The sequence below is a fragment of the Arachis ipaensis genome, chromosome B6, assembly GCF_059453495.1.
Source record: "Arachis ipaensis isolate K30076 ecotype BB chromosome B6, ASM5945349v1, whole genome shotgun sequence".
NCBI lineage: Eukaryota > Viridiplantae > Streptophyta > Magnoliopsida > Fabales > Fabaceae > Arachis > Arachis ipaensis.
The window spans coordinates 149232461-149251536 of NC_142441.1; the positions used below are offsets into that span (position 1 = coordinate 149232461).

A 19076-nucleotide genomic window follows, 5' to 3' on the forward strand; every position below is an offset into this window, starting at 1 on the left:
CAGCGCGAAAGAATGGCGACGCGAACGCTGAGGATGTTGCGGCGGCACGAAAGAAAAAACCCACAGAAAGCGTGCACCTCTAATTTTAGCCGAGGATGACAGTTGAAATCTGATTTTTTTTAAGATTTTATGTAGTGTGGGTTAATAAATAGAAGTTTTAGGATTTATTTTTGAATTTTACTTAATTTAATTTTTAGATGTGGATTTAATTTTTAAATTGTAATCTATTAATAGTTAAAAATTTTAAAATTTAAAATTTAAATTTAAATTTTATTTACTTTATATTTTAAACGTGTATTTAATTTTAAAAAAAATACTAAATCTATCCAAATGTGTTTGTTTTAATTTTTTTAAAAGTTATTACTTATTACAATAAAAAATTGAATAAAAGACTACTTTTAAATAATACTTACTGTTGAACAGTTGAACTGAACTCGAATTAGGGGAAAGCACAAAACGACAAAACGTTCACTAACGCCGTGACAAACAGGAGGGAAATCAAATTTTCGTTTTAAAATTGTAAACGCACGTCTATTTACCGCAAAAAATTTCCACATTGGTCTCTCGGTTTCATGCGCGGCCCAAACACAACACTCGCAGTCTCGCACTCCGCCCTGCCAGAAACCGATACGACATCGCTCTCCGCTCAATCTCGTCGTTTTGGCTTTCCCCTCCGAAATCCTCTCATCGTCGGAGACGCGAGACCTTCAACGGTACACCATATTCTCCTTCTTCATTTCCCTTCCTCTTTTCTTTTATATTTTGTTTTCATCCGATTCCATTCAGCTCTAGTTACGAATTTGTGCATTCAGGATCACTTGATATTTTGCTCGTTCTTTGATTGTACGAGTTCTGATTTCCTCAAATCTAATTGAAATTCTTGCATTCTTACCAAATCTACAGTCTCTTCGATGCATTTTGGTCGGTGAAGCAGTTGCAGTGGCGCCGGCGGTGGAGTTTCTCTGAAATAAGGGATGGCAAAAGTGGCTACGGCGAGTTCTGTGCCTCCTAGCTCACTTGGAATTGGCTCTGTGCCTTTAAAAGCTGGATCCATGGCTAAAAGAAAGACACCGTCTGAACTTAGGGTAAGTTCCTTCCCAATAACCTCCTCCTCAGCTTACTTTCTGTGCACCTGGATTCTGCATCTCTATTCAAGAGTTCAATAGTGTGATTATAGTAACCTACAATTGAAACCAGATTGTATCCTAATGTTGCCAGTTAGAAATAGTTGGTTATTGTCTAGTTGAACTCACTGCTAAGAGTTATCACTTAGCAGCTATGACAGCTGCTCGGGTTTGATTGTTATAGCAGCTAGTTAGAGTTATCTTCAAACTAAGATGTTAGTTATGCTTATGCTTGTGACTGAAATAGTCTAAGGGTATAAAATATTTGTTATTTTCATATTACTCTAGTTTATTCTGCTATTCTAACACTGCGCAACCGTGTATAGCTGTAGAATAGTTTAAAGTTTCCTAGAATAATTACTTTTCATACCGACAACTAGCATGGAAATGTCTGCGGAGGAAAAAATTCTCACATATATAGATGCATGACAGGGGGAGCAGTTAAAGAGGGCAAGTGTTGTGGATCATACTGATGAATCTTCACAACCCTCCGCAAATTTGACTAAGTAATATTCTTCCACTTATTCTCCTCCTTTCACTATATTCTTCCATAATCTGCTAAGAACTTGCCTTATTTATATTTGCAGCACTGCTGGGGTTGAAAAAAGGCCTAAAAGACTGGGATTGACAGGGGCCCCAAGATATGTGGAGACACGAGTTGATGGAGTATTTCCTGCCAAAAAGTCCAGGTTTAGGGTTGTCTCTGGAAAGGACAATGCAAAGGTTAATAGATTTCCCAAATTAAGATTTATTATGTTATTGTTCCCTGGCTGTTGATGTTGTTGACACTTAACAAAGTAAGCTTGTTTCTGTGTTCAGGAAAGTCCATCTTTGGAGCAAACCAACAACCTGAATAATATTGCAGCTTTTTCTGCATCAGATACCAAGAGACAACAGGGAATTTCATGGTTTGCTTTATGCTTTATGCTTTTTCTTTATCTCCTGCCTGCGGTCAATTTTCCTCCTTTTACTCTATTTCTAATTGTTGTCAGTTTGGAGAATTCTGTTGCTTCGCAAACTTCGCAAGCAAATGAGAAGTGCAGTCAAGGGAAGTTTCTTAATGTTGCCGAGCTTTCATCAGCCGCTGACAGATCTTCTGGCTCTGCAGCAACTATTGACATGGTATATAATGGCAGATGTTGGATGTTTACTTATATTTCAGATCCTGTAGGCTATATCTTAGCTAAGGCTTCACTTTTTTCTTTTCCCCAACAGGGCAAAGCATTAAAAGGACTAGCTGCATTTGAACCTCAGGCATCGAGTGGTTTAGCTGCTAATTCTTCTGAAAAATGTGGTGATCTGTCATCAAACTTCACTGGAAATTTTGTGTCAGAATGCCAAGTACCTGGCCAAAAGGCTCCTCTGGATCTTACTCTAAAAACCAGTATTCGGGTAGTATCCTCTTCTTCAGTGAATTGGTGAGTGCTTAGGATGCACTGGAGTGGAGTGAATAAAAATGATCTTAGACTGGGATTCATGGTTTCAATATTTGGGTCCATAATTACCTGCTTGCTTCAGTTTCAAGTTTCAACCATCATCTATATCCTTTTTTTGTCTTTTTGATTTGGCTATTGTGGCTTTCTAATTTCAGGATACATAGGTCAGCTGTATGCGGTACAATGCCTTTCTTCCAACATTGTTTCTCCACTAATCAAAACATGACAGGTTCCCAGGGCTTTAAAGGTTTACATTCCTGGATGTATCCTCAATCTGTTCTACCACCGTCTCTCATATCAGCCTTGAGCTCATCAACTGCAGATGGAGGTGAACAAGCATCTTTAAACTTATCCCATTTCATGCCTCTTCTTTGTCTTATTCCTTTTCAATTTCCCTTACGTCTCTTTTTTTCCTCATCTTCTCTCCTCTCTTTTCTTGTCAATAGAATTGGACTTCTTAAGTAAACGGCAATCAGCTTGGGAAGAGTCCTTCCGAGATCTCTATTACATGCTTCGAAAAAACATATGTGGCCTTTTTTATGGTAATTAAACATAACTATATCTCTTTGTAGTCTGATGGTGCTTGAATCGAAATTTGTTTATAGTTATGCAATACCATTTTCATTGCTGTTTATCTTCTGAATTCTCTTTTCAGTGTCCATTCTTTTGAAAATGTATTATGTAATCCAAATTGTTTCTGCATTATGATCAATTAACATGATAAAAACTTGCGTCCTTCTACTGATGTAGCTTACTATCTTCCTATGGTTAACTAATGCATAGACTTGAAAGTTTGCCACACTCTGAACTATTCTGATTCATTAAGCATTTTACTTATTTCTTTAAGAACCTTAACATATATCTATATTCATATAGGAATACTGCATGAAACTTTCTCAAGTATTTTTTTCTTGCTTTCTAGTTTGCACTTCCCAGTTTGTGGTGATGTTTATTGGTGGCGATGGCTCGGGTAGCTCCAAATACTCGTGCAATGCATATATGTCTCAGTCAACCAGAGGTTTAAGATCATTGTTGAAAGAGCATGTAAGTTGTACCCATATTATGTACAGTTATTCAGACACACTGATCTCGATTCAACATGGCTGTTTGTTTTTTGAATAGATCATGGGTTGGAAAATAATTGGGGATATTCTAAAACTAAAATTTATTATGAGGCATCTTAGAAAAAAAAAAAAAAAAAACCCTCATGAATTATGCACTTAGTATGCAATACTGCTTTAACTACGTATATTCTCAATTTCACATTTTTCTTTGCTTAGCAATATAGTTCTCTTATTTTCTGGCCCTTAGTGCCTTTTTGGGTCCATAGTTTGACTGAAGCATCCAAGGTTAATCCTGAGTTATGCAGTTTATCTAAAACTACTTAAAACTTTAGGTATTCTTTGTGCTACCAGAGCTTGCTTTTTATCCAAAGGGTTGTTTTAGTAGCTTATTGTACTAGAATTTCCAATTACTATTTATTTTGGTGAATAACCATTATACTTATGGCAACTAGGATGTTTGTTTCTCGATGCCTCTTTGCCGTTCGAAAGTGGAACAAGCTAGTACTGAAGATTTGGTTGAGCTCTCGGAGATAGAGAAGCAAAATCTGGGGCAGGTTTGTATCTATATGCTATTTGTATATAATTTGTCTGTCATTGAACTTGAACGATTTCCTGACATATTGAGTTTATCTCTGCGATTTATGGATAACTTTATACTCATCAATTATTACTGATAGTGTAACAGTACAGTCTCTCAATGGTTCCTAGTTTGTATTTGTCGCAATTAGTCTTGACCTACTTCTGGGTTATTCACTGGTGTAGTTTATTTGAAATAATGCAGACACGACGATTAAGATCGTTCTCTGATGTTGATAACAGCCCAGAATCTTTGCTGGTTTTCAGTGGCAACAATGATGTACATGGTTTATATGACCTTTTACTAAATTACAGGTCAATAATCAATGGGTTCACTTGTTAGATTTCCAGTTCCCGGCATATTTCATTTTTAATATGTTGCTGACTTGAATTGTCTGCACACTGCAGACCTCTCTTGACTTCACTGTCTGCTATGGATGTACCTGTCTTGTGCTCTTCTGTGCCCTTCCAAAACGCTGCTTTGTCCTCCCCTGATGTATGTCATAATTCCGTTTGTTTCAATCAGCAATAGTTGCTTTTATTTTGTTAGCTGTGAAATAACACTTGTTGGAATCGTTACACTTCTGATTTGCAGATCAAATGTATGGAGATGAGAAGAGCTGAACACATTGCTGCTTCTTATAATGGATCTGATTGGAGAGATGGTGATGGTGAGCCTGCACAAGGATCACCAGATGGTCTTAGTTGCAGCCTTGAAATCAGCGACACGTTCCTTCCACCATGGATTATTTGTGGTATATGTGCATTGCTTAGTTCTGAAGGAGGAAGATTTGAGGCTAGGTATGGGTAGCCTTGATAGTACTTGTTATATGGTATCTAATGATTAACCAGTTGCATCATGCATTGCTATTTTAAACAGAAATAATGTCTTGTTTTATCTTGTGTCGTACAGTTTTGTGACGGAACCTAGTTCAATTGGCTTGAATGTTGCTCTTAAATCAATTTGTGAGAAGTTGAAATCTGAAGATGTCAGTAGTGAAAGTATGCAAAACCGCAGTAAGATACTCGGCATCCCAGAAGCTGCGGTCACTTCTTCCTTGTGGTCAAGTTCATTAAAAGGCTTAAAGTACTGTGATGGTTCTTATACAGCTTCTCTATCCCCTGTATGATCCTCAAGAAGGAACTCATCATCATATTGATTGTTAATTTATATTGATTACCTTAACTTCCAGAAAATGAAAAACAGTAGGAATTTTGTAGTCTTTTCCAGTTTGGAGGAGCATATTTCGGACCAAGAACTGTAATATCAAAGTTAATTGTGAAATCTAGCAGTTCGTTTGTCAATCACCTCATTGAAGGGGAGATGAATCAATGACTTCATTATATCTTTAAGCCTAGTCACTTGGACATGGAATTTGCCATTTGGACATGTAATATCTTTTGTTCTGATCACAACATATTTTATCTTTAAGACTACTTAATTTTCTCTTGTTCTATAATAAATTCAAACTACTAAATGTATTTAGGACTATGATAGTCATTAACCTGTAGTTTTTTAAGTGAGTTCACGAACATTTTTCATATGAAACCAGTTATATAGTTCATCACCAGTAATCCATACAAGAACACGTGCCTTCTTTAAAGTGATGGAATCGGTTTCGATCTCTCACAATCAACTCTACTTGGAAAACCTTTGAAATCAACTTTGTAGCAGTGTGACAATCTTCACAAACCCGCAAGTTCTTCACAATCCGAATTGGTGAAGGAGGTCGAATCTTCATAATTCCATATGCAATTGCCAGCTTCTCACTATGCCTGTCAAGTGCATCTTCCTTTTCTTCCTCATCTATGTCAAACAAAGCTTCATCAGTATTTCCAATGTATCCTGCCAGCCTTATTTTTTGCAGTATATCTTCCCACATTCTCTCTATTTTCTCAATTTCTGGGTGTGATTTATCTCCAATTGTAAATTCATGAACTTTTCCATCTACCTCAATGAGACTATACCCAGGAGGCTTTCTTACTCCTTTTTCCTTCATGAGTTCTCTCATAATGGTAACATCTCTCCACTTGTTTGTGCGAGCATATATGTTTGAAAGCAGCACATAGTAACCACTGTGTTCTGGTTGCATCTCTATCAAAATCTTTCCAACTCTCTCCCCAACCTCTGCATTTCTGTGAATCCGGCAAGCTCCTAGCAATGCTCCCCATATCGGAGCATTCGGCTTTATGGGCATTTCAAGAACAAATTTCTCTGCCTCCGCCAACTTCCCTGCACGGCCAAGTAGGTCAACCATACATCCATAATGCTCCAATCTTGGCTCAATTCCATGATCATGTTTCATGCTCTCAAATATTTCTAGGCCCCTATCTACCAATCCTCCATGGCTGCAAGCTGTCAACACCGCCGTAAATGTAACGTCCCACGGAACTAGCCCGGATTTCACCATTTCCGAAAAATACCAAAGCGCTTTCTCTGCATGGCCGTGCATGGCTAGTCCAGCAATCAAAGCTGTCCAACAAAGTGTGTCCTTCTCGGCCAACTGCTCAAAAACCCGAATAGCTTTCGCAATGTTTCCACATCTCGCATACATGTCAACAAGAGCTGTCCCAAGAATCAGATTCAAAGACAAGCCATTCATAACCACATACTCATGAGCTTCCTTCCCCATAGCAAGAGCACCCAGATGAGCACAAGCGGATATCACCCCCACCATGACAGGCTCATTAGCCATCACCCCTTCACTCCGAAGAACATGAAACAGCTCAACAGCCTTATCATACCTATTGTTTCGGGCATACCCACTAATCATAGTGCTCCAAGTCACCAAATTTCTCTCCGGCATTATATCAAACAGTTCGCGTGCAGAGTCAACATCCCCCCCTTTATGGTACCCAGCAATCATGGAAGTCCAAGACACCACATCAAACCCAGAAATCTCTTCAAAAACGCATCTTGCAGACTTTGAATCTTCAACAGTGGCATACATATGAACGAGGGAGTTCTGGGCATAGCAATCGCGTTCAAATCCATGCTTTATGATTTGACCATGTGCTTGCGTGCCCATAATAGCATTCTCAAGTTGAGCACAAGCCTTAACCAGAAACGGGTAAGTGATGTTATCAGGCAAGAGACCAATGCGCTGCGATTGGATGTAATAGCGAAAGGAAGCAGCGGGGTCATCGCTGGTGGAACAACCTCGTATGAGGGCGTTCAAGATGAATAGGTTTGGGTTTTCGATTTGGGGGAATAGCCTTATGGCGTAGTGGAGAAGGTTCTTGTTGGAGTCTGTGCAGAGAGCGATGAGGCGACTGACGGCAAAGACGTCGAAGAAGAAGTGGGTTCGGAGCATGTGGGCGTGGATAATTGTGAGGTCGATCAGGTTGCTGCATGATTCCAAAAGCACCAGCTTTGGATTCTTCAGCCTCAGCGTTTTCAGAACCGAGTTTGAAGCAAACGCCATTTTCCCACCCTCTCATGTTCTCGATTTGGTGGAGACAATCATAATGCAATGCATCTAAACTATAATTTTCAGGAAACTAGCATTGTTACCCAAGTTTAGAATGTCGTTAAATCTGTCCATACAAAATTAAATTTGTTTAGCATTTTAAATTTTCATAGATAAAAATAATAATTTACTATACAAAATTTTATGCCTTCATGCAGAAAGCATGACAAATTTGGAGCTTTCTTCCTTTCCTTATTATTACTGGATGTGTATTTGCTACAATATCTACCCTGTTATCAGACAAGTTTCATAAATCAAAGTTTGAATTTTTTTTTTCCATTTCTAAAATTTGAACTTAAAACCTTGATAAGGAACAAACTTGCTGGGTTGTGAAGACCCCCTACTCACTTCAAGTACCTCAGGAAAAAGAAGTTGGGTTCATAATGACAATTAATTCATGGTTCATCCTCCATCAATATATGGATAGAGGAATCCATGTTTTTTTCAGCTTTGATACTCAATTAGTACAACAGGTAGCCAAAATGGAAGGTTGCCAAGACAATGTAGCACCTAAAACAATTGAAAGAGTACAATCAATGAAAAACCGATCATAATGTCAAAATTGATCGTCGGAATTCAGCAAAATGTATCTCTCTAGAAAGAGAACTTGAAAGCTCCGGCATTGGAATCTGAGACAGAATCCCAGAATGAGAGTTTCTTCTGCTGGATCTTTTTCTCTGCTTCTTTTCTGGCCAGTTCATCCATTTCTCCAGGAAAAGAAGCCTCAATAGCATTCTTAAACTTATCATACAAATTCACACGATCCCTTGTTCCAGACACCAGTGTGCTAGCATTTGGCCTATTAAGAAAATCTAGCACATTTAACAAATTTCTCCTGCAAAAACATTCAATCAACATTTGTGATTGGAATTGGATTATCCAAGGCGCATGCAAAATACAAAGCTAGCCCAAATTTCAAATGGTACATATTCAATTCATAAGTGATTTAGTAATAATATATTACATATAGTACAAGCAAGCTGTTGTTAATAGGATTTGTATTTTCAAGAATAAATCATGCAAGTTACAATCAGCCAATCACATACCTCTATAAAAGTTCAATTAGTACTTTGTTTATCATAGTTCTGAAACCTCCCGAAAGCAATAAAAAATTAAAAAGCTTACCTACTAACATAATTTTGGGTTATGGCAATGGACTCCTCCAGGTTGATCACCAAATGCCACCATCCATTAGGTACGAAGATAACCTCTCCAGCTTTGCATACACACTCAACAGGTTTCTTTTTCCAATTCTTTGTTGCACCGTAGAAGTTCATGAACCACTCAATTATCGAAACTGGCGATGCAACCTCTGCACCATCAGGACTAGGATGAACGCCTGGCGGGATAACATCAGGAGGAAATAGTATCCATTTCTTTGATCCCTTGATCACTGCATTCCAAGCTGAAGTTGAATTCGGATCAACATGAAAAGATGATCCGGACCCGGCAGGACCAATAATGATCCACCTGTAGTCAGGTCTCTCGCTGCCTAATACACCAAACAAATCCTCTCGAAAATACACTGGGACTTCATATTCAGAACCTAATTTCGGAACTTTTTCAGCAAATTTCGGATCAAACAAATACAATGGCCTTTCTTCTCTAACTTGATCTGAGTAGCGAAAATAGTCTCCAAGCTTCATCTCAACTGGCCCAACTGCAAACTTAACATCACCAGACAACTGCATCAAATAATCTCTATCCCAATTCTCCAGTGCATCCCAATTATCAATACACCCTTCCAACAACACCGGTTTATTAGGCTCCTCGAAATTCAACACAAACTCTTCAACTGAAATGCCCCTCTTCCTAACAATATTATCCCTCTCCAACCACTCAGGTTTCATTTCAAGATTAGCACAGAGCCAACTCTGAAAGAGATAATCAGAATAAAAGTCTCTAACTTTAAAGCTTTTAAGTGCGTTACTTGATATATCAAATGAAGGGTAGGAAGCAGCAACATAAGTTGATTTCCAAGCCCCATTGAACTGAAACCCACCATTGAGATTCTCCAACACAAGGTTCCTCCAAAGAGGTTCGTGGTTTGTGAAAACATAAAAGGACTTACTCACAGTGGACAAAACCCCCAAATTAGTACTATCCAAGAACCCTAGAATCTCAAGAACAAGCTCGTCAGAAAGGGTATGAAGGTTACCTAAGCCTGTGTCTCTGGAGTTGATGGAACCTGGGTTGAGGTAGAGGTTCCCCAAGGGTTGAACGCCATGTGTGAGTAATGGGGCAGAGCTTTTGAGCTTGAAACCTTCTTCAGCGTTCTCTTCTCCTTCTTCATCTTCTTCTTCATGGGGAGAAGGCAAGTCTTTGGGAATGGAAATGGCGTTCTGGTTTCTAAGATTGAATCTTTTTCTGTTCCTGTGTTTGTTAGTGCTAGTTTTGGTTTTCTTTGAGGAGTTTCTGATGCGAGACAACAAGTTCGTCATCTTCAAGCTCCCTTTCATGGTTTCAATTGTTGCCGCCACCCTCTCTCTGCAGCGACGGCGTAGGGTACGAAAGCCCAAAGTCCTAAACCCAAAGAAACGCGTTTCTTCTCTCTACAAAATAGAAACGTTTCGAAAACCCGTTTCTCTATAGAAATTCGCGTAAGGCCTTTTGTTTTTTTAATTTTAACTCAAGTAACATTTTTTTTTGTTCTTATTTCTAATTTTACTTCTTTTTTTTGTTACCCCTTTTTGTTTTAGAAAAAGAAATTGCAGAAGATTTTTAAAAGTGGATTTTTCTCCCATGTGTTTTAAGAATAATGATAAAATTACTATTAATAATTTTTTTAATAAATACATAATAACAGTATTATATGATTAATATAATTTATTATTTTTAACCAATAGTTAGTCAATAATTTTATTAATATAAAAAAATTTAAATACATTAGCAGAATGCTAATAGAAAATTATAAATATAATACCGACTAAAAATGCTGACTTCTATAAATAAAAATTACTGGTCTATGAGCTCTTTTTCATAATATATGTATTAAAAACTTAACTTTATATTTTATTTTAATTTTTTCATTGATAGCCCTTAAAAAATTACAAGAATTTTGTATGAAGCAAGGCAATATAGAAGTTGCGTGGGAAATTAAGGAACGCATGAATCCAAGTGGATTGCTCACAAGGGCAAAGCATGACCAACTTTCACCGATCAATCAACAAATTAAATTGAATTTCTTTGGCAAAAGGGAAAAAAAGTGGGGAAAAAACTATGGGGGGAGAAAAAAAAGAAAGAAAGAACAAAAAAAAAAAGTTTTTATACAGTGTGATTAAGGTTGAGTTGGTGATCCCACAGTGAGGCTATACCCTGTAAGAATCCAACTGGAATTGGAGTATTAATCTTCCAATTGTGTTCTTGCAATATATCGCCATGACTTTACACGTGGTTCCTTGTTAATTAGCATTAGCAATCCAACACTCTCAGATGGTACCCCGAATATATACCTACAATCATCAAAACCAATCGTTCAAGATTCAACCGCTACAAACTACTATGCATAATCAACATTCAGAACAAATTAAATTGAAATTTTGAATTTGTTAGAAACCATACACTTTGTGTGTAGGGATTATGCATTAATATATGCCAAGAAACTATGGTTAATTATCATCCACTTACCTGATCTCATGAGATTTCTTCCTCCAGAAAACAATTGATACGACCCACTGTACATACAAAAACAAAAATGAAATTGAATGCATAAGTGCCTCTATCAATATTCAACAATGATATGACACCAAAAAAAAAAAAAATCTTCAACAATGATAGAGTGATATAGTTACCTTAAAAACCGAGGAAAATGGAGCCATAGCTGACTTTCTTGCTGTCCTTTTTCTCTGTGGTGACATTTCCTTGCACAGCTGTTGAGCTATCTCCTTCAGCAGCACAAGCTGTGCTTTATCAGTGCGCATTGAAATGATTGCTTGCCTCATTGATTCCCTGTCAGCCTCAAGTGCCTGAAGCCTCATGTAAAGTTTCTTAATGTAAGGATCTTCAAAATCACCATGAATGTTATTCCCAAAATCTCTTGGAGTGGTTACAGGAAAATCATCATAAAGAGCACCTTTAAACTGATTGAAACAATTGTAACCAGAGTCAACTGTGTAAACCTTGTCATATATTTCATCACCTGCTTCTGATGCATTATTCTCTACCTTCTTCAAATTGGAAAATGGCTCCTCCTCTATCTTGCTAAAGTTACCACCAGTGATCTTTGGAGAATCCATCAGAAGCTCGGGGCCAAATGAAGCCGAATCAAAGGAATACTTCCTTCTGGATCGTCGCGGCGACTGTCCAACTACCACCTTCTCTAGGAAATTCTTGCCTGGAAAATCCCCTTCCATCTGGCTATAGGTGGGACTCCTCTCCATCTGAGAGATCCTATTCTCCAAATTCCTCAAACGATCTCTAGGAGTTTCCCCAAATATATACTTCTCAACATCAGCATCATTGTTATCAGCATTGGCAGTGGAATTCAGTATATTGCATTTCAATTGAGGATAATCAAAAGAGGCAACCTGGAATTCTTCACAATCTGCCTCAGATTCTGTGAGGCCAAAACTCATTAATCTGTGCTTATAAGCCTGAACCTCACAATTCAGAGATTGAATTGTTTGTTCCCTTTTATACAACAAATCCTCCAATTCCAACAATTCTTTCTGATCATGAGAGCTTCTCTCCTCCACGATGCGCTTGAACTGCCTCGCCTCCATCTGAACCTCCGCCTTCTCCTTCTGCAGTCTCAGTATCATCGACATTGCCTCGTTCGCCGCCGACGACGCCGCGTTCCTCTCCTCCTCCAATTCAGCCGCCAAATCTTTCACCGCCTGCTGCTGCCGGCTAAGAGCCTCCCGCAGTGCGCTGCATTCGTCCAATGTTTCAACCTTGGCGACTGATTCCGGCGATGCAGGTCGAGAATCATACCTCCGCTTCGTGCTTCGCGAAGATTGAAGTGTCGCCGCCACAGAGCAATCGCAGCCGCAGATGCAGTTCCAGCACTGGCAACATTTTGCCGAATCGGTGCTAGTTTCCGAATCCATAAATTAAATCCAATTGCATGCAAATTATCAACAAATTTTCAGAAGAAATTAAAACAACAACAACAAAATATATCAAAAGCGTTTTGAAGAAATGAAAACAAAAAATTGTGGAAAAGGAATTATTCTTCTCTTTCGTCCCCTCCCTCCCCTCCAAGCCAAGAAGCACTCATCTCCGATCGATAAACACAAGCCTATTAGCAAATTAATTAACAATAACCTATTAACAAATTGATTAAGAATAAAATCATCTAAATAATAATATAAAACAAATCAAAATTAAACAATGTAGGTTATTAACAGAGGGATTATTGAATAAGAGAGAGAAGAAGATTGACCTTAGAAGGGAGAAGAGGGAGCTGAACCCGCTTTCTTGGGAGGAAAGAATGCGGGTGCTTTTGTTTTTGGAGGGAAGACCAACACAGGAAGAATTTAAAAAAAATGAAAAGAAAAAGAAAAAGAAAAAACAAGCAACTTTGTTCGTATTATGTCGCAGCTAAATAGCAAGTTATAAAATCTATTTATTTATTTACCGCGTTTTCTTTATCCGTTTATATTATTACAAGTTTACAACCCTAATTTACCGCCCTTTACTAACTATATATCTTCTTCCTTTTCCTTTTCTAGGTTGGAGGATGCTACATTCACTAAATTCTTCTTCGTTTCTTATTATTATTAAATTAGTCTAGTCACAAAAAAATTAGTCTAATATAATAAAAATTAATTATGACTAACATTATTTCGAAAATATTTGGTAACCAAAGAAAATTAGCCAAAAACAGCTATAACTTGTCTTATTTAATATTTATTAATTGTTGCGATAATTAATTAATGCTAAATAAGGCAAATTTTGACTTTTTTTTGTCTAGCATTACCCCATTATTTTAAATTTTATTGTTTAATTTAATTTGACTTAGTTTATAAAAAGCTTGAATATGTAATATTATTTTTTTTTGCATTGCACACTTGTAATTTGTGTTCACAAATTTTGTTTTGAAAAAAAATGTGAAAAAATTAAATTTTAGAAAAAAACTCAAAACAGTCATTGACAAGTACCTCGAAAGACAACGAGGCCCTTGACAAAAAAAACTCAACTCGGTCTTTGACAATTACCTCGAAAGGACAACGAAGCTCCTGTGCCAAAAAAAAGTTAATGTTATTTTTTTTTTGCACATAAGTTAATCAGTCCAAAAAAAAAATTAGTGGCTAAATTGGGTATTTTTTTTTTTGAGCGCGTCGTTGTCCTTTCAAGATAATTGTTAGGAGTCAGTGGGTATTCACTCTAAATTTTATTTTGTAGAATTTTCATTAAGGACGTTTACTTTTAATTTTTTGTATAATACAAACATACATACAAAATACAATCCTAGTCTACTAGAGTTAACGAGATATAATAACGTAACTAAATTTTATAAATGAGAAATAGATAAAATTGAAAAACTAATAATAATAAAAATAATATGACTAAATGGTAAGCATTATCATTTTTCAAAATACAACGAAAAGTCTATAATAATTTTTTACATATTTTAAAAATTTATATAAAAGTATTACACATATACAAAATTTTACTAATTTTCTCTTACATTTTTACTCACTAATTTTATGCAAAATTTGACATACATCAAAAAATGTCGTAATCAATAATTACGATTTATTAGAAGTAACTACTAGAAAATAAATAAATCATCACTTGTTCAAACTGTCATGATATCAAATTAATAAATATCAACTTAATTTTATCAAATTGTTATGTTATTTTGTATAATTTTATAAGTTGTATAATAAATTGATAAATATCAATTTAATCTTGTAATCATGTATAATTTGTTTTTAATATATGATTAGCTGGCAACTTTTTTTTGTTTGACTAAATAAAAAAAAAACTCAACTAATAAGCTAGTTTATCAAATTTTAACCAAGTCAAAATTTTATCCAAACTACTACCTTATTAGCTTGTTTCTTCTAAGCTTGTCAAGATACATGTTTGGTAATTTTATTTTCTTACACTTATTACTACTTGTAATCACACCTTTTGATTTCAAAATCAAAAGAAGAATTTTACATCTTTTTCACAATAAACAAGTGGAAATCGATTAAAGACAGGAAAGGGAAAGAAATGAAGATAAGACATAAGAGATTCATTTTCTTCAGCATAGCTGTACTTTTAGTTTACTAAATAATTAAAATTTTGAGGTGTGCATATATATATTAGAACAGCTTCGCTCAACTATATTAATCGCAGGTTGTTTCTTTTTTATCTCATGTTTGTAAATTTGACTGCTCCAATTTTAGTATTTTGACCATTTTAGGAACTAATTTGAACTTTGAAGGCACTATAAAATTCATCTATTTTTGCTTATACTTTTTAGATGATTGATGAATTCTTTATGCGTATAAATAAAAGAAATCTCTATTTTCAAAAACAAATAATAATGACATCATATGCCTTATTTTTTTAATTATTAGTTAGGAAAAAATTAGGACTGTCCAATCCATCCTATAAAAAAATAAAAAAAGTTTGTAGATGGAAATTCCAACTACACTATATGATTTGGCAAATATAGTGTTCTGATTTTTTTTTTGTCATAAGAGAATATAGTGTTCAAAATACCAACAATAAATACTTGTTGGGCTTGCAAATTGGACTTTATATATGTGGACGACTTTTAGAAGACATATTACGAATTACCAAATAAAAAAAGAAGACATATTATTAAGAGAAAAAGATCCTCTAAAATAACAATATTAGTAAAGTGTTAAAGTGATATTTTAATCACCTTTAAATTTGTAATATTTATTATCTATGAGTCCCACTATCTTAATTCAGTGGTAATTAATGGTATACTTTTATATCTAAAGTGACAATACAATTTTAGAGGATCCGGATCAATTACTAAAAATGTTTGGGTCAAAATATTATCTCTTCGGCTCTTCCTCCCTTGATTATTTTTGTTGCATTTCCTTTACCGCTGAAAGGTTTCTGAAGATTAAACTAACTTACTTGCTCGACTAATTAGTTCTTTCATCCGTTTAAGTAAATATTAGAGGTTTGAATTCTATTTTGTACATGCAGTAACTCATTGACAAGCGATAAATCTTTTATCTTTTTGCACACTGTCACTGCACCCAACATTCATGAGTTTGAAGCTTGTCACAGTCATCCCTTCCCAGATCCTACTCAAAATACCACAGACAAGGTTTAGACTTTCCGGATCCCAAGAATGCTGCCAATTGGTTCTAGCCTCTACCACGAAGATTCTAACCTCCAGACTCGGTCCGTGGATTAGAAACCCAAGAGATACGCACTCAAGCTGTCGCCCAATGACTACGTTGAGCTAAGATAGAACGGGAGTGGTTGAGGATAATAACAAGGATAATGATGAGTGTCACGGATCATCATATTCTCTATATTGAAGTACGAGTGAGTATCTTAGAATAGAATCAAGCGTGATTGAATAGAAAACAGTAGTAATTGCATTAATCCATTGAAACACAGCAGAGCTCCTCACCCCCACCTATGGGGTTTAGAGGCTCATGCCGTAGAAGATACAATATGAAGTGTAAAATGTCATAAGGTACAAAATGAATCTCTAAAAGTAGTTTTTATACTAAACTAGTAACTTAGGTTTATAGAAAATGAGTAACTAAGTACAGATAGTGCAGAAATCCACTTTCGAGACCCACTTGGTACGTGCCTGGGCTGAATTTAGAATTAAAATAATTGATGGCTATTTATTGAAAAAAATTGATTTCCTAGTTAGAAGAGATCCTTTAATTAATTAGTGGCATGGGATATTTTATCTTTTGGTTCTTCCGATTTGTTTTACAAAAAAAATAAAAAAAAAATATTTTACTATAAATTGAATTCTCTAATTTGGTGCATTATGAAATTTGATCTTTAGATTTAAGTGTTTGATTTGTTATTTAAAATAAAAAAATTGAAATATATATTAAAAAAACACACCAATTAATTATGATACTGAATTACACAATTTTTTTTTTATTTTTTAAAAAATTAGCCACGTATAAATAGTCATCACTTTAGCTTTGTGATGACTTTTCCTTGAAACAAAGGGGGGTATTATGGTATTTTTGATGCTCAAACATGTGAGGCATGAACATGGCATGATTGCTCTCAAGGATATTTTTTTGTTCATGTGGATCATCCTTGTTGACGTTGGAGAACACAAAATTGTACACTGATTTGATACATTGTGACTAGCCAGCAGAGTGATGAATGAGTTGACCAAAGTGCTCATTCCCTCCCACTATATTGTGTATTTGTGTGTACTTGGATTTCCAATTGGAGAATGGGGATGCAATAACTACATATATTATTTGACTTACTATTGCACTGCATTGACTAGGAATAGGGTTTCTCGTGCGCCAACTACTCTGTAATCTCCTTACAAACTCTTGTATGTTTCTTAACATATCGTCTTTTTATTGCCGGAAAAAGGACGCACAAACCCATGTGATGCCTTTGCCTCCTCCACAGTAACTTATGTCATCCAAACTATTCATCTGCAAATTAATCATTATAGTTTAATTTAAGAAAAAGTCTAGAGAATCAAGCTCAGTTAAAAAAGTAAATTATTATAATAAACCAAGTTCAATTCAAAATTACTTAGATTTTTTAAAATGGAATAGACTACTTGAATATTTTAAGTTGCATTTTTATATAAATTGAACTGATTAAGTTCGATTTATGCAAATATGTACTAAATTGAATCCATCATATTCGAACTGCATGCAAATAGAATTTGTTTAAAAATCGAAGCTAATGACTTCGAATTAAATATCCACACTAAATCGAAACAATGAAATTCGATTTTTATTTGCATGTAAATAGACACAAGAATAGCAACCCATGGTAAATCGAAGCCAACAGTTTCGATTTACAAGTAACATCTCCCTCAAGTAGTTCAAATCCAATGGCTTCGATTTATGCTCAATGTTGTTATATATACAAATCAAATTTCATTCATTCAAACTACAAAACATACAAATTTCACCCCATCCCACCAGCAGATCCGAAATTATCGAAAAACCGCACAGGAAAAATCGAAGCTGGACACATGGAGGACGACTTGAATCGTCTATATCGGTTAGATGGAGTCGCGCATATTACTGGTGCCATCCACCTCGAGGTTAGTAAAGATATTTTTCTTTTTTAAACATAGATTAGTCATTCTAGTAATGTTAACATAAATCGTGTGGTAGTTGGTTAGGGAAATTTTTTTTTTTAATATAAGTGTATGTTAGAAGTAATAAGCTACTAAACTATTAGGTGGTTAGATTTTGATGAGTTAAAATGGTACCTAAGAAGGTTGTTTTGGATTGTAGGATATGTTAGATTTTTGAAGTTATTAGTCTTATATGCAACAAGACTTATTTTATGAGTAGCGATAGCTATAAATTTCTTGAGTTATTTGAAAGAAGTAATATAAATATTTTTTGTAATTGCGATTTTTTGAGTTAGATGGTTATGATTAGAAATGTTAGGTGTTACGGATCCAGCCCACGGATCCTACACCCGGAACGGTCCCCAAACTCAGTTACCAGGGTCTGACCCACTTTGCCCTTCCAGAAGGCCTGGAACCAGCCCACTAGAGTTCCTAACCAACTTTCGAATTCAAACGTCTCCCTTATAAGATAAGATAATCCAAACGTCTCCCTTATCTTAGCCAAATAAGATAAGATAAGATATTCACCATCACCTATAAATAGAGGACCCAGGTATTCATCCATTCCTCACACCTTATACCTCTTGGATCCATTTTGACTTAAGCGTCGGAGTGTCTTTGCAGGTACCTCCTCCCATTGCTCCAGTCAAGTGATCCGGCATCTGCCTCAACCCGCAAGTTCTCGATCCATCTCTCAACCCGTACCAGAGACATCTTGTACATTGGCGCCGTCTGTGGGGACTTTGCAGCGTTGTGGCAGCATGGCGGATAACCCAGAAGAGCAATCATCAAATTCAGATACAATCAGATACCCATGCACCGACCCAACGAGGAGAAGACGGCCTTCATCACTCCCGACGGCACGTACTGCTACACAGTCATGCCCTTCGGCCTAAAAAACGCCGGAGCCACTTACCAAAGGCTCGTCAACAAGTTTTTCCAAAACCTGTCTGGGACCAAGCTGGAAGTCTACATAGATGAAATGCTCGCCAAGACCGAATCTGGCGGGCAACTCATCAGCGACCTTGAGCTTATAATGAACACCCTAAGAAGACATCAAATGCGCCTCAACCCGACAAAATGCGCCTTCGAGATGGAAGCAAGAAAGTTCCTCGGTTTCATGATCACGCAACGCGGGGTAGAAGCTAACCCCAAAAAATGTAGATCCATCC

The 19076-nt window shown here is 36.2% G+C and overlaps 4 protein-coding genes across 4 annotated transcripts; 1 reads left to right on the forward strand and 3 right to left on the reverse strand.

Annotated features, from left to right (window-relative positions):
• Positions 1–489: 489 nt before the first annotated feature.
• LOC107605523 (uncharacterized) lies at positions 490–5655 on the forward strand. Its single transcript, XM_016307422.3, has 15 exons — positions 490–713; positions 904–1085; positions 1557–1630; positions 1712–1847; positions 1944–2032; positions 2117–2246; positions 2340–2542; positions 2716–2888; positions 3007–3102; positions 3483–3604; positions 4077–4178; positions 4406–4515; positions 4609–4696; positions 4796–5001; positions 5114–5655. The coding sequence occupies exons 2-15, from the start codon at positions 975–977 to the stop codon at positions 5328–5330; spliced, it is 1857 nt and encodes a 618-aa protein (XP_016162908.1). The 5' UTR covers positions 490–713; positions 904–974; the 3' UTR covers positions 5331–5655.
• Positions 5621–7936, reverse strand: LOC107605522 (Pentatricopeptide repeat (PPR) superfamily protein). The gene has a single exon (XM_016307421.3). It carries the CDS (start codon positions 7623–7625, stop codon positions 5766–5768), a length of 1860 nt encoding a protein of 619 aa, XP_016162907.1. The 5' UTR covers positions 7626–7936; the 3' UTR covers positions 5621–5765.
• An 88-nt stretch (positions 7937–8024) lies between these two features.
• LOC107605524 (transferring glycosyl group transferase) lies at positions 8025–10262 on the reverse strand. The gene is made up of 2 exons (XM_016307425.3): positions 8796–10262; positions 8025–8505 (listed from the first exon to the last, which is right to left on the reverse strand). Exons 1-2 carry the CDS (start codon positions 10127–10129, stop codon positions 8265–8267), a joined length of 1575 nt encoding a protein of 524 aa, XP_016162911.1. The 5' UTR covers positions 10130–10262; the 3' UTR covers positions 8025–8264.
• A 448-nt stretch (positions 10263–10710) lies between these two features.
• On the reverse strand, positions 10711–13191 carry LOC107647715 (myosin-binding protein 7-like). The gene is made up of 4 exons (XM_016351769.3): positions 13054–13191; positions 11462–12909; positions 11298–11344; positions 10711–11122 (listed from the first exon to the last, which is right to left on the reverse strand). Exons 2-4 carry the CDS (start codon positions 12716–12718, stop codon positions 11014–11016), a joined length of 1413 nt encoding a protein of 470 aa, XP_016207255.1. The 5' UTR covers positions 12719–12909; positions 13054–13191; the 3' UTR covers positions 10711–11013.
• Positions 13192–19076: the final 5885 nt, after the last annotated feature.

What these genes read in the sequence shown, in the direction of transcription:
- LOC107605524 (XM_016307425.3), bottom strand. Translation starts at nt 10,129, where the DNA reads ATGAAAGGGAGCTTGAAGATGACGAACTTGTTGTCTCGCATCAGAAAC. An exon ending in ACCCAAAATTATGTTAGTAG is followed by an intron (nt 8,506 to 8,795) that starts GTAAGCTTTTTA and finishes ATGTTTTTGCAG; the next exon opens with GAGAAATTTGTTAAATGTGC.
- LOC107647715 (XM_016351769.3), bottom strand. Translation starts at nt 12,718, where the DNA reads ATGGATTCGGAAACTAGCACCGATTCGGCAAAATGTTGCCAGTGCTGG. An exon ending in CATTTTCCTCGGTTTTTAAG is followed by an intron (nt 11,345 to 11,461) that starts GTAACTATATCA and finishes TTGTATGTACAG; the next exon opens with TGGGTCGTATCAATTGTTTT. An exon ending in AAGAAATCTCATGAGATCAG is followed by an intron (nt 11,123 to 11,297) that starts GTAAGTGGATGA and finishes TGATGATTGTAG; the next exon opens with GTATATATTCGGGGTACCAT.
- LOC107605523 (XM_016307422.3), top strand. Translation starts at nt 975, where the DNA reads ATGGCAAAAGTGGCTACGGCGAGTTCTGTGCCTCCTAGCTCACTTGGA. An exon ending in AGACAACAGGGAATTTCATG is followed by an intron (nt 2,033 to 2,116) that starts GTTTGCTTTATG and finishes AATTGTTGTCAG; the next exon opens with TTTGGAGAATTCTGTTGCTT. An exon ending in CTGCTTTGTCCTCCCCTGAT is followed by an intron (nt 4,697 to 4,795) that starts GTATGTCATAAT and finishes TCTGATTTGCAG; the next exon opens with ATCAAATGTATGGAGATGAG.
- LOC107605522 (XM_016307421.3), bottom strand. Translation starts at nt 7,625, where the DNA reads ATGGCGTTTGCTTCAAACTCGGTTCTGAAAACGCTGAGGCTGAAGAAT.